The sequence below is a fragment of the Gadus chalcogrammus genome, chromosome 15, assembly GCF_026213295.1.
Source record: "Gadus chalcogrammus isolate NIFS_2021 chromosome 15, NIFS_Gcha_1.0, whole genome shotgun sequence".
Taxonomy (NCBI): Eukaryota; Metazoa; Chordata; class Actinopteri; order Gadiformes; family Gadidae; genus Gadus; species Gadus chalcogrammus.
Window position 1 is genome coordinate 3,148,213 of NC_079426.1, and position 14,600 is coordinate 3,162,812.

Sequence of the window (14,600 nt, forward strand, 5' to 3'; positions counted from 1 at the left end):
CTTAAGTATTCCATTGTATCATTTGGCATTTAATTAGTGAAAGGTCAGGATTCATATGCCAATGTGGAAGTCACAACAAGTGTTAGGTTTGGTGGGAATGTAAGGCCCATCCACTTGGATTTGGTAACAAAAAAGCGACCATATATTAAAATAGAAATTGAAATTGTTGACAAATGTGTCATTTGTCAACATAAAATCCAAAGCATTTATTTTTTCGAAAATGTGATACATAGATGTGTAACGTGAGCGCAGTGCTGGCCTACCAAGGTAAAATTCCAAGATAGCATGAAAGGGGAATTGCGTTGTACGTTGACAGCTCACTGCGTCAACAAAAGAAACTGACAGGGTTTTGTGACGGTGACATAAAGGTCTGTGTGGGCGTGCGTATCATTCGAGCCACACATAATACCAATGCCGGCCTTGGGGCATCAAAGTGCCGCGTTGCTATGGCAAATAAAATTCAACAAACTTCTTCCCTGCCCGATCGGGTGATCACGCCTTAATATCCTGTTTGTTTGGATTGCAGATGGCGGAGGCATGACAGGCGGGAGGCAGGTGGATGTCACTGGGTCCTGAAGGTCAGAGCGGAGGATGTTTACTCACGGGCTGGAGAACCAGAAGCAGCTCATTCAGGGGATTGGTGAGATTGGTGCCAAAGATGATGAATCCAGAGCTGATGCCAGCGGAGTGCATCGCTTTGTCCAAACTGACACACACACGCGCACGGACACACGCGCGCACACGCACACACACACACACACACACACACACAGAGAAAGAATGTCAGTTTCAATGAGAAGACACTGCATGTTGAGGTGAATTAGATTTGACTCGTTTTGGATTCAACCAGCGTACTGTAACTTGTACCGTGCTCCACTTACTTGGAAATAAACAACGAGACGATGAACACCAGAGCGACGATGATGAAGAAAACACCCAACATTATCTGCAGCAGGAGAACAAGGAGAAAATAAGCACAAAGAAACACTGGGTGAAATGAGGAATATCAATAAATAGAAGGGACAATTCCTTGCTCTCTGAGTTCACTCCATAATAGGACAGCGGGCTTCTAAAGTGGACCTGCATAACTCATATTTGGGACATGTTGTTAAGGCGAGACCATTTGGCTTGGCACAGTGCAGTCTGGCGCCACTGCTCAGGGTGACAGTAGGAAGCAAAGGCACAGTTCAGACAGAGCAAATTAGGTGACAGGGAGGAAGGCAAGCATGCCTTTACATCTGCTCTCATTCAAATGGCCTTCAAAACCTGTCGTCCTTTCACCGAGTTGTTCCTTACTTTTTCAGAATTCTGGTTCCTATTAGAATCCCCTGTGCGTCTGCAGTGGGCACACTTTTAGTTTCAGGGATGCTCTGGCAAGTTTGGTCAAAGAACAAGTACCGGAGTTTAAATAGTTTAGATGGATTTAAAACAGCATTAAAGGGCACCAACTTTACCACCATTTGGAGTGGGAATAGCCATTGAAAGCAGTTTCGAAATCTCCCTTTCCCTATGACTTAGTGACATCACAAATGGTAATGTCCATGTAGATGTGTGCTTAAAAGTCTATCTCTGTTATACTAGATAGTTAGTTAAAAGCCATCAGTTACTTACTGCACTACTTTATAACCCAGTCAATACAAAGATTCTAACCCATATAAACCACCAAGTACTCTTCACTTCTCACTCTTCACAACCACTTCCATGCTTCTTTCCAACAACGGAAACTGACCTTTGATCTACCCACAGCACATTTCTATAGGTACTTTCAGTTAGGAAGCGATTCATATTCCACGTGTCGAACATAAGCCCCACACTAGACGGCATCCTTCGTCATGCACCTGGCATAAAGGGATCCGTCTCGTTTCTGCATGATACTCTACAGGCCAGCGCAGTAATCTCGGACGTTCAACAAAACTGACGGGGAACAGGAACTCAACACAGAAATCTCTGAAGATGCCTGGGAGGCAATTCTTGATAGAACACACCATCGCTCTAGAAATGCCAGACACTGCTTAGTACAATTCAAGGTAGTTCACAGCCTCCATTATTCAAAGTCCAGGCTTCACGCCATGTCTCCCCCATGTGTGACAAGAGTATGGAACTCTCACCCACCCGTTCGGGTCTTGCCCAAAGCTAAATTCTTCTTGCACTCATATGTTGACATATCAAAAGGCGTTGAATAAAACGACTGATCCAGGCCCATTACTTGGTATTTTTGGATCAGTGGTGGTTAATCCTTCCCTTAATAAATATGAAGGGCAAGCCATCTCCCTCCCCCCGTACACTGTTGGCCAGACGTCTCTTCTTACCACTGTGGAAGTCGGCGCCCACGATTCCAGCAGTGGCTTAGAGCCTGGGGAAGTTGCTCCACATGGATAGACTGTGCTATAAGTCTACCACAGAGGAATCATCTTCCTGAAAACATGGCAACCCCTATTTGACAAATGGGCAGCTGCCTGCGAGAAAGATCACGCCCAGTTTGAAAGCCCATGCACCTGAACACATAAAGTATATAATATTGAATAATATCTAACCCAAATTTTGAAGGCCGTCAACGTTTCTATTTTATGCTGGCATTGGAATTATTAACAGTATTTTATTTCAATTATATATATTTTAAATTTCTTATACATATAGTTTTTATTATTTTGTTTGGTTTCTCCTTGAGCCATTTACATTGCGTGTGGGGCATGTATATTTGGTCTTCCAGGGTCGGGGAGGGGGGGGTTAAGATCTGAAATGGGATGGCCTTGGGTTTGTTAAAGAAAATCAGGTAAAATACTGCATCACTTATATATGATCTGTCTTAAAAAAATTGATAAAATTAAGTTAAAAAATAAATGCGATCAGTTAAAAGTAGGTTTAAAACAAGTAAAAGGTGAATATGCATCCACTCTAAAGCTTTCTAAACCACTCAGTCCTTTAACCACTTCTGCGGTCCATCACCTACTATTTTAGCATATTAGAAGTGCACAAGGTGAATCCATAATGCCCAAATCACGTAAAAAAAAAAAAGCTCAATTATTAACATGTACATTCAAAACGTTCTGCAAAAGGTATCAAGCTGTTCCAAAAACACCAGCGGGATACTTAACCACTGCCACCCGCTGTGGACCAGAAACGGCTGATGTGAGAAGAAAAGGCAAAGGAACCGAGAACCAGGTCTAAGTATAGAGGCGTGTGGCGGAGGTACTTATTCCTTAGTCCAGGCTCACCTTAAAAGGTCTGAGCGCACTCCCCACTTTGGTACAGCAGTTTCTCTCGGCTATCTCCAGATGGCGGCCCCGCCTCTGGAGAACCTGCAGTTTGCCCTCGAGTGTCTGCAGGCTCCGTCTGTCCCTGGACGAGAGGGGCCGTCCGTCCTTACACTGGCCACGGGTGAAAACATACCATGGTTAGAAAGGGGTTTTAATAGATCATTGTGGATAGGATGTTCCGTGAGGCGGCACCACAATGAGGGGTGCTTTTCATCCGTTTCAAGGGTGGACGTGTAGAAAGTACGAGTAGGATGTTTCAAAGACAAATTGTGTGTGGCGGTTGTTGTTGCTGATATCAAGTACGCAGTTCTTTACAATGTAGAACAACTCGAGTGAATGCTACAGAAGGCTGCTGTTCACAATCTTCACGTCACATTTGTCCTTTGTAGGTTATTATGTATCCAATGAATACAATACATACACAGATATTTAAATGATGGTTCTTTCGTAACAGGCACTAGCATCACTTATCATCGCTTAGTACAGGATCATATGGTGTAATAGCTTCAATGCCTAAGGAATTGTCTAATTTGTGTACACTGGACTATGTCGGTGTGTAGTGATGAAACCAACCTACAATTTCCCTCTTTGTTAGGAAAGAGAGACACAAAGTCTTGCGTTACCTGGTTTCACCTCGTCCATTTGCTGATTTAGGGACTAGGTGAGATTTCACAGCACTAGCGCTTGAGAAGTTGCCACTGGCAACTAATGGATTACTATAATTATACCCCATTTATTCATGTTTTTGCTCTCGTCCTTGATGGCTAAGTGGAGCCATGGATCCATATGCTGTAAGACGATCATTAAGGAGATGCGCTGAGCTGAATGAGTGTAGGTGGCTGTTCCTGTCTTTTTGTGGAATTTGTGGCCATGGTCGATGCAACCCGGTTATAATCTACTCATAGGGGGCATATGTTAACTCTTGTGATGTGCTTTTTAGGATTTTCAGTAAAAAAAACAACAAACCTTGGCTTTGAGTTTCTCAATCTGCTGCTCGACGTCTTCGATCTCGTCTGTGTTCTCGAGGAGTTCGTAGGCCACACTCCTGGTTCCCTTGATCAGATTCAGAGGCAGCACAGACATACCGTAGGCCTAGAGAGAGAGAGAGAGAGAGAGAGAGAGAGAGAGAGAGAGAGAGAGAGAGAGAGAGAGAGAGAGAGAGAGAGAGACCTCTATTAAGTCCCCATGTTATTGTCTCTGTGTTGAGATGAAACATACGTTTGATTACACGTGCATCCACCCCCCTGCTTGATGACAGGCCCACTGCACGTAAGGCGTAACGCAGAGCAACGGTTTAATGAAGGGAAACGTCTACACACAGACTCCTAACGAGCCCTCACCCAGCAGGCCATATTTAAAAGTCATTGGTCTGTAAAAAAAATATATATTAATTTTTTTACATGAATTTGCAAATCTAATATAATTTATTGTTAAATGCGTAGCAAGCGTTTGGTGATGACATTAGCCACTATGACCCTGCTGTTAATTCACAGCTTAACAGTGCCCCCGTGTGACAGCAATACCCCCTACGCTGTGAAAAACATAAATGTATGAATACGTAATGGGAGCGACGGATAAGGTGTGAAGTGGTTGCTATGTAAAGGAACATTAATAAAGAGCAGTCATCAGGAGCCATCAGCACTACCATTTAGAGCAGATCACTGGATAAGAGACATTGAGACATAGAGAAAGAAGGAGAACGGCAGAGAGACAGAGAGAAAGCTCAAGACGGATAGATTAACATACATAGATCAAGATAGAGATGGATGGAGGTAGATAGATGGATGGATCGTCAGATTTAGAGAATTATTGTGAGATATAGATAGGGAGATAGGGAGATGGATCGATCGATAAGCATAGAGATAGGTGGATAGACGAATACAGATCATCAATAGAGACAGCTTGAGGGATATCGATAGGGAGATATAGATCCAAAGATAGACAGATCGATGAATAGATGATTAGATAGGTCGAGAGATATAGAGAGGTTGATTTATAGATATAGATAGTGCGATATATAGGTCAAAAGATGCAGACCGATCGATAGATGGATAGATAGAAAGAGTGATAGAGACAGAAAGGGACAGTTCAGAGGGAAAGCGACAGACTGCGACGGACAGACAGAAAGAGAGACGAGGACATAAATATGACTAAAAGGCACAGAGGGTTAGAGTCGGCCGTCTGGCTCAGTATTGGCTGTTTGAACTTTAATTAAAAAGGAGGGACATCACCGATACCGGGAAAGAGATAAATCAATACAGGATGAAAATAAACGTCGTAGGCCGGCTGGTGTCCTGCACTTTCTGGGTGCATACTTGCCTTTCGCTTGTTGGAACAGAGCCCCTGTTACGATTCATAAAAACACAAAAGGGTCCTTTCAGGCAATTAAACAATAGCACCGGTTGGGGGACGCGGTTCATATTTGTCTTTTAAAAGACTCGGGAGGAAGGATTGAGTGCCGTGTTTTATCTCCTAAACCAACTTTGACTCGTTTCTGATGTGAGGTGTTGCATTAGGCGAGCCACGCGGGATACTAAGTCAGGCTAGACTATTATTAGTCGCTGCTGTGGATCTCTGCTACACGCAATGTCGACTCCTGCAATGAATCATGGAGCTCTTAAGGCCGAGGCATGTCCCGAATATCAAACGCACTCATAAAAGGAAAACCTGTCCCAGATCCCCCAAGAGAAGCACTTCCTTCTCCTCTTCCATGCGTGAGAGAAAACGCAATCCTGGAACAGGTGTCGCATGCTATACCGGGCCAGACCCGATGCACGTCGCCCAGACATAATAACTACTTATTAGGCGTGTGATGAAAACCCATTGAATACTAATTAAAGAGAGGAGGCCGTACAGCTGGATGGGGGTGAGGGTGGCAGAAGGGGGCTGGATGGATTAATTTTAAATGGTGTTGTGTCACTGAGGAATGGCTAAGCAGGTAATTGCAAATTGAGATTGGGCCCCTCGACACCGCACAAAAGATGTGTTTTCAAAGCGTTTAATTCTGTGATATCTGTGAAGTGTGTTATGCATGCTTTTTGGTGTGCTTGTAATGAGATGAGAGATACACCGAGCTAAGCATGAAGGTATACAAGTAGTAATATATATTTTAAGGGAAATTTTTTGCAAGGGCATTTTACTGGTTTGATTCAATATATTAATGCAGACAATGCAAACATTGATTGGGTTAAAATATAAATAATATATATATAGTATATATATACAATTCTCGCATTCAGATTACACAGCAAATATAATAAGCAGAAAGAAGTTAACACAAATATGGTGTGAATAAAGTTGATAATGAATACCTACAATATTTTTCCCTCTCTTTTTATTAAAACTTGTGTGTACCGGTCTAGAAACGTAATTGTTGTAGTAGCTTTCCTCTGCCCCCTAGCCGTTGTCCCACATAATGTGGTTTTAAACCTGCACTATGGTAGTTTACTCATTAGCAACCTCTAGTGGCTGGAGTGGTTGCCATAGTTATAGCAACACCATTTTCAGATGACAGTTCAATTGTCTGGGGGGGGGTTCTGGGGGCATTCCATGAGTGCTGACACAGTATAAAAGAACTGGGACTTTTATTCATGCATCACTCGCCTTTACTTTACAGGTGTTCCTAATAACCGTTAATTAGCCTACATTAAAAATCTAAAACTGTTCACTCATCAGAAATACACATGCCACCAAAGCAATGGTAGACAGCCTATGATTTCACACGCTGTGCAATAAATGGAAACATGATGTACATGGTCCAAAGTAGCTTGCCCCCGGTAACATGTAGACCTTGACCAAATACAAAGCTTGTGTGCAAGAAATTGTTTATGTGTTGCTTGGCAACGGTCCAGTCACAGTAGTGGAAGTATTTGTGTTGGCGGAGCCACATCAATAAATAATTACACAAACAAATTGCGATCTGTTTTTGCTTATCACGGTTAACTATTGTTCATGTAGAACTGTTGTACGGATGTGATTATCTTGGTCACTCTGCCAATCTACAACCGAACACAAAGAAACACAGAGAAAACAAATTACCAACCCAATTATATGTTCGGATTACCATATTTTGGGGAAATAATGCAGCGGCTTGCATCCTGATTTTAAGAACCCAAAATGTCGCTGCGGATAATTTTCCGGTGCGGTGCGTAGGTCGGTTTGCAAACCTCAAAGAATAAAATCTGCACCTAGTTCAGTGATTTGTGTTGAAGTGATAAAACATAAAGTTCCTAATGCCGTCACGATATGCTTACTTATATAAAAGAGGTTTGCAAGTAAAAAAATAAACTTGTAAAGAAATAAACAGTCGAAACCGACTAAAAAACAAGGACGAGTGTTTTCCATAACAAGCTCTCAGTTCATGAAGGAGAATTGAAAGGCTATAAATTAATTGCTTGCAAAAAAAAATTGCCTTATTCTCTGAATCTGCAAAAAACTCTGATTTTACTGAAGCCTGTATGCCACGGACGCTTACTCAACCATCAGTTGACCGCAGCCCCAGGGAACATTGAACCATTTATGAAATCTTCGCTACGCCAGCGTTGGGTGTACATGTAAGTATTTGGGTTGAGTGCAAAGATGCAAAATAAGATGTGGCTTATACTACGGAGCAACTTATTTGTGGTATTTTGAAATATACAACCCTGTTTCACCACTCCTGCGGCTCATAGAAAATTCAACATACTAAAGGCGAACTAAAGGTGAAAAGTAAGTATTTAGCAACACTTTTTACTAAGAAGATATAAATATTTTCAAGAAAACAGTGTGAACTATGGGTTACTTGACCACGCCAATGAAGCAAACATTCGAAACAGCAAAATCCAAAACACTAATTAGACAACCAACACTGGGCCTTTGCTCAAAGCCCGTTCCACGTGCCTTGAATGCTTAGATATTTGATCATTTCATACACTTATATGTTAGTTTGTTATAGTTTGCCAAATTTTAAATCTCCTCACTCCTACTCTGAGGCAATGATTCTAAACAGCTGGGACGGGAAATAGATGTGTTTGTTTCCAAGTATTGATTGGGGAGAGAATGGGACGAGGAACGGGAACGTAGAGTGTGGCCAGTGGCTGTGCATTTACTTTGACTAACGATTGCTTTTAACAAGGTTGGTTGGAGGTGTACCCCCCTGCCCTAAAGTTAAGGATGAGCCCCATTATAGTGGGCAAGGCATTAAAAGGTTCAGTAATTGCAGTGCTTTCATTGTTCCCACACTTAATTGCAGAGTGAAGATGATAGAATTTTAAATGGTAAAAATGAGACAGTACCACTATGGAATATTAGGTATAAAACGAAAACAATAATATGAATACTAATAGTTCATTATTAGTATTGATAATAGTATAATTAATACAATAATTATTGATCATATAATTATAATTAGTGTTATTATTATTGATAATAGTATTCTTATTAGTCATAGTATTATTGATATTAATTATATTAGTGGTTTTATTGCAGGTATTGGTATTATTATACAAGCCGTATTTCTATTAACTTTTAACTTTAAATGACATGAAACAATCAGCAAACAAATGAATTTAAAAAGGGTACCAGACTATAGCATTCAGAACCACAGCTCGGGGCAGGTCGAGTGGAACGCCATTAGAACAGCAGCACACTCTGTTGGCTTCGCCGTCCGTTTATTTACGGGCTTGCTGTGGTACGTACGTACGTACGTACGTACGTATACGCTGCCCCGTAGTGGTGAGGGAAATAAAATCGATGAAGGCACCTAACCATAACCCTGTAGGAGATTACGGCCGGGCATTTCATCGGTGAGGGGAGGCCTTCTGAGTGCTGCGGAGCAGCTGCTCACACAAACTGAGATGGATATAATGTAAACGGGTGACTGCCAAATATACATCTGAGCATTTGTTGCGCATATGGACATGCATGTCAATATATTACATTGATGTTGAACGTTGAGGTTTTATATGCATGTAGGTTATACATGATATTAATATAATAAATATAGATGTATTGGCACTGGGCAACCATTTATATTTTATGTATACCATGGCACTGGAGAAAAAAAGCGAGTGCTAGGACATGTGTTGCTTTTACATTTTCTTAAGGTGGAAGGTGGAATGACATGTGAAGTTTACATCTCAGAGTTGTTGAATTAAGCGTAAGTGGTTCTGCACCCTCAGAAAGCAGTGATAAATTAACCAAAGAGACCTGGGAACCCCCCCCACTTCCATTAGGCTAATCATGCATCATAGCAACCGATAGCAATACATGATAAATCACCCGATACAGTTCTAGCATGGAGGGGATTCGCCTGTGTTTTGATGGGGCAGAAAGGACGACGTATAAAAGTGGATAAAAGGTTTTTCATTAATTGACAAAAGGACATTGTGTTTGTTGTGCGAAAGAGAGAGAGTGAGACGGCGAAAGAGAAATCGAGAGTGGTGGGGGGGGGGGGGAGAAGAGAGAGAGAGAGAGAGAGAGCCAGGTGGGGGGGGAGAGAGAGAGAGAGAGAGAGAGAGAGAGAGAGAGAGAGAGAGAGAGAGAGAGAGAGAGAGAGAGAGAGAGAGAGAGAGAGAGAGAGAGAGAGAGAGAGAGAGAGAGAGAGAGAGAGAGAGAGAGAGATCCCAGCTGCTGCCATAGTTCTTTGATTGACTATCAAAACAAAGCAGATCGAAAAGCACCCCAGGAGTTTTGATTTCCACAGGGCACTCGCCATGCCCATAACAACATGGGGTTTTACGCAAATCTGAGCACATTTACATTCACTGTACTTCTAATTATGCGCTCTATAGGAAACGGTTATCAACAGTCATGGAACAGGGGGAAGGTGTCGGTCCTGAAGGGGGGAGTGCTGCTACAACCGACAACCCAAAACTTTTTCTATTAAAAAAACAATAAGATTCAATGGAACAATTTTTTAGAGAGCACTCCTTTGATCTGAGAGGAAACTGGCCAAATCAAGGTCAGCTGTCAGCACCTCCAATCACTGGCGCCTTTAAAAACATGTGTTGCCATTTCGCTTCCCTACTATTCCCCGGTAGTCAGTGTTCCTGTGCGATTGTGTACTAAAGCCACAGGCAGTATGCGCTGGTTCCCCGCCGAGATGCCGCGTTCATGCTCATGAAAAATAGACTGTATATTATTAAGACGTTCACCAACGTCTATATTTATCCTGGTGAAGCATGAGGGAAGTGCAGAATACTGCAGGAATCTAAATACGTATTAATAGACATTGAGATAGATGTATATAAAACCACAGCAGATAAGTGGGAGTGCCAAAGGCTCACATATATCAATCAAAACCCCCCCACTCACAACAGTGCAGTCTCACCCGTCGGATGCATGGACTTCCAGAGTCTTTAAGTCTGGAGGTGTTGCTAATGCAGAGACTCAACTCCATCTCTTATAACCAAACACGATAGCATACGAAGAGAGGTAATGAACAAACAGCTGTAAGCGCCTGCACAAACAAAGCAACATACTGGTTCCCTCAAGTACCCTTTAAGAGGAGTCCTTGTTAAAGGGCTGTTAAACAACTGAGACAATGTCAACAACGTCTACAGGACTAGTAAGGAAAATCTTACGGGAATAAAGAAAGGCAAAGGGGCGCCGTTTTGTAAACCATTTCTCCGAAACCATGCGTTCCCAGTCCGGCACGTTTTTTTGCAGGTAAACAGGCAGCTGCAGCCGAAAGGAGACCGTGTCCCACTAACTAACTGGGCTGCCGTCACATTTGTTTGGGGGGGGGGCGTCCTCCCCTCGGATGACAAGCCCTGGTTCGTGTACGGATTTAGCCCACCCAAGCACGCCAACAACACAGACAAACACCTGTAGACTGTCCCCACTTACCGTGTAAGTGATCACCGCCAGCATACCGATCAAGGTCAAGGAACTGATGGAGAAAGACAATGCAGGCAGGCCATCTGCAGGTGGAGAGAGGGAGAGCGAGAGGGCGTTAGAGACTGGCCATTAGAGAATCCACGCTGACAACTGACAAAGGGACACCAGTGCCCAAAGGTACCCAAGTGTGCCAGAGGTTAACAGCCTTTTGTCATTTTTAATGTGTGCACTGTACTGGGGTGTTTTCCCTGTGCTATGGACATTAGTGGGTCCTCTGGCATGACCAGTCATGAATTACCAGCCACTAAACCTTCTAGTTGACCCAGACAAACTTTTAGGTTTTTTAAACAGCAAGCAGACACCCTCCATTAAGAAGGGTGCCATTTGTAATTTGCTAATAGAATAAATATAGCAAACCCTTTACTTTATGTCCCGGTATAAATAATAATAGCGGGACCTATAGGGTGATACGAAACAACAAAAACTTGGTGCGGTAAAAGCTCTCCATGCCCCAAGGTTACACACTGGCTAATTGTTTCGCTATAGGAATTAAGTCAAATCACATACCGGTAATTGTATTCTTAATAGAGTGTCATTCATACATCCATTATACAGCCTACCTCATCTTATTAAGGCCTGTGGTTATACTTCGTTTCAGGGGGCTCTTTTGCTACCAGCAATTGTCAACTTCTTTCACAGAATATAGTAATGAAAAAAGCACTTTCAACAGCAATCTGAATGGGACTGTAATTACGGCCCTTGACAGTAGTTTCGCTATTTTTATGGAGTGGAAACAACAAGGTTGTTCCGTTCTGGGATTGTATCTGATGCTGCAATGGTGGAAGATTATAATGATTACACATGGGACCTGGACTCGCAAGTCCAAGCGTTGCATGATTCAATAGAAGAAAAGAAAAAACATAATATTTCTCAGTTTCAATAAAAAATCCAGAGTTTCCCCAAGTATAAAACCAAAGCACACAACACTAATCTCAGGAGATTCTGAGACACAATTCACAGCGCCGAGGCCACATTGGTGCAGCACGGGCTCCACGCCCCCCCGCTATTAAGAGACAGCGTATTAAAACCGCCCAGTGTCTTTCCTCACTGTAGTTTGACTTGATGCGTGTCACCTTTGATTGAGATAGCAAGGGGACCACCCATCAGACGGGGGCCACCGTGGGTGTCACACCAGCTGTCAAAACAGGAGCCAGAAGAGCGGGATTGATGAAGAGACATCGGGCAGCTCTCTCCCCCGTCAGCGTCCCACCTGTCAGTGCGCGCCGACTGGGAGCCACACGCCTCTCCCTTAAAAGCCACCCTTCAGTAATTTTGGACTTTCTGAGCTTTTTGATGTTGCCGTGCGAACGATGCGCCGTACGGCCGCTCTGATTGATTCTGTCGACGTCGGCGTGAATGTTTTTTTTCTTCCTCTTTTTTTTTTTGTTAAATACGCACTTAAAGAAACAAGATCGATATTTTCAGGTACTTCTGAAACAGTGAGAAAGCGACACGTCATTATCTGCTCTACCTTTGTACTCACTTCATTGATGTGGCAGCAGAGGAAGATGTTCTGTGAATATCCTATCGTACAGAACAGTTCTCTACAAAACTCTATATTCACAATAAAAAATCTACAAAAATAAGTGCTCTTCTACTAGCCATCATCTCTGAACCACTGACCATGTTTCTCAAAATAACGTTTAATAATTTTGGAGACGAAACTGACAAACTGAAAATAAAAGAGATCAAGAACCATTAAGCAACAGGGCTACTTTAAACATTTGTAAATCCTTCCCTTATAAAATAAATAAAAATGCAATAAAAGTGCATCTTGAACCCATTGATCTAACATTATGTAACCCCGTTTATCTGAAAAGCATATATACCAGCTGCCTTATTGACGGCTTTTCTTAACAAAGTTTCAAGATTTTCCTTTCATACCACTTTTATAACACAGGGTCAATGTCACCCCCACTGAGTTATGTGAAATACTGGCAATGCTTTCATACGAAATAGTGGCGATGTGCCTAGCGTAGAGTCTACTGATGCATCTATAACGCAGCCTCAAGATGTTCCAAATACTTTGGGAGCAAGTCAGGTTTTCAAATGTCTCTCCCTTTTCTCCCCAAAACTAATTCATGAACCGTCAGAGTCAGTGCACCAGAAACATTGGAGTGCATAGCAATTATGTGTTTGATCCAGGAACCCTAGCTGCTCCAGAAAGGTCCTCATGGGGGCTTTCTGTGGTTACAAATCATTAGAAACATAAACAGTCTTAGCCATGAATGAGTTGTTAAACCACATTTAAAAGAGGCAAGACAAAAGTGTGGGAATATTAAGCTTAATTATATACCCAAGCTTCATTGTGTTTGTGGCATGAATGAAAAGGCTGAGATTTGGCAGCAGCTGTGGAGATTAACATTTGAAAAGATGTTTCCAATGTTTTGTGGAACGTTTTTTTGTTGTTTTTTTGCATGAACTTACTTGCCTTGTTGGTTGTGGTAAAAGGCAACAATGGCTTCATGTTCGGACATAGACTAGCATTTTGCCCATGGAGGCAGCGGCAAAAAAAATGAAACGAGGTGGGACGGCGTTTTTTCTGAATGTTGTTGGTGTCTGGTGCAGATTCTTTGGGGATAAGAAGACATTGAAATACTGTCTTTTATCGGCGGGGGCCACATCGGCACAGTCGCGTTTTCATCAGCGATGGATTGTTGGGGGGGGGTTCTTATCTTGGTTGAATTAAAGCCCTCTGGGCCTGTATACATGCCGGAGACTTATGCAGGGAGTGTTTATTAACAAGGTACTCTAGCGCTAGAACTCAGCTTTTCGCTTTCCAAGTACCATCATGCAACCAGGGAGACAAATGATTGTCAATTATTTTTAATTGCTAATATTCCAAACCCTTTGACGTGTGTGTATAGTGCACACACTTGAATATGTTCATATGCAGAGAAAAAGTCAGATATGGAACATGTGCAAAAGGATTTCAATCAAATGGTCTCCCATCTCCCCCAGCTACAATGCAACAAGCAAGGGAACTAAAGGAGCAAGGGACAGAGATCTGTAATCGTAATTTATTTTTAACCGTGTCACGTGACTTATTGGGAAAAACAGAATATCGCACCAACATGTCAAAATGACAAGCCATAACCCAGATAGCACATATAAAAACATGAACTAAAATATTTATTTTCTGCTATCTGCCTGGCCCATCTACTGTCATTTTTACAATTCTACAGTTCCTGTGTTGCCTTGGTTGTGGTGCAGCCTTTTGCTGAATGCCAAGTAGGCTTCTCTTTTAGAGAAAGCAGACTCTGGCCAAGGGTGCATTTGAGGACATTGTGTGTGTTTAAACTTTGGAAAATTAATGAAAACTATTGCTGCAACAGCTGCTACAATTCTAGAAGTAGACAATTACATAAAACAGCTGCTGAGAGTTTTACTCAGCAGTAATACCCATTGTTGAAATGTTTTAATAAGCTGAATAGATGGCTGTGAGGGAAAATAGCTAAACAAAAT

General features: G+C 42.3%; 1 protein-coding gene across 1 annotated transcript in view; it reads right to left on the reverse strand.

The window, feature by feature from the left end:
• lmbrd1 (LMBR1 domain containing 1) overlaps positions 1–14,600 on the reverse strand; it is a 52,618-nt gene that overhangs the window by 17,178 nt on the left and 20,840 nt on the right. Inside the window, exons 7-11 of the mRNA XM_056608804.1 lie at positions 11,085–11,158; positions 4,224–4,349; positions 3,216–3,368; positions 882–946; positions 604–706 (exon numbers count right to left, since the gene is read on the reverse strand). Coding sequence (XP_056464779.1) covers positions 604–706; positions 882–946; positions 3,216–3,368; positions 4,224–4,349; positions 11,085–11,158 — 521 coding nt within the window. The remainder of the gene's footprint in view (positions 1–603; positions 707–881; positions 947–3,215; positions 3,369–4,223; positions 4,350–11,084; positions 11,159–14,600) is intronic.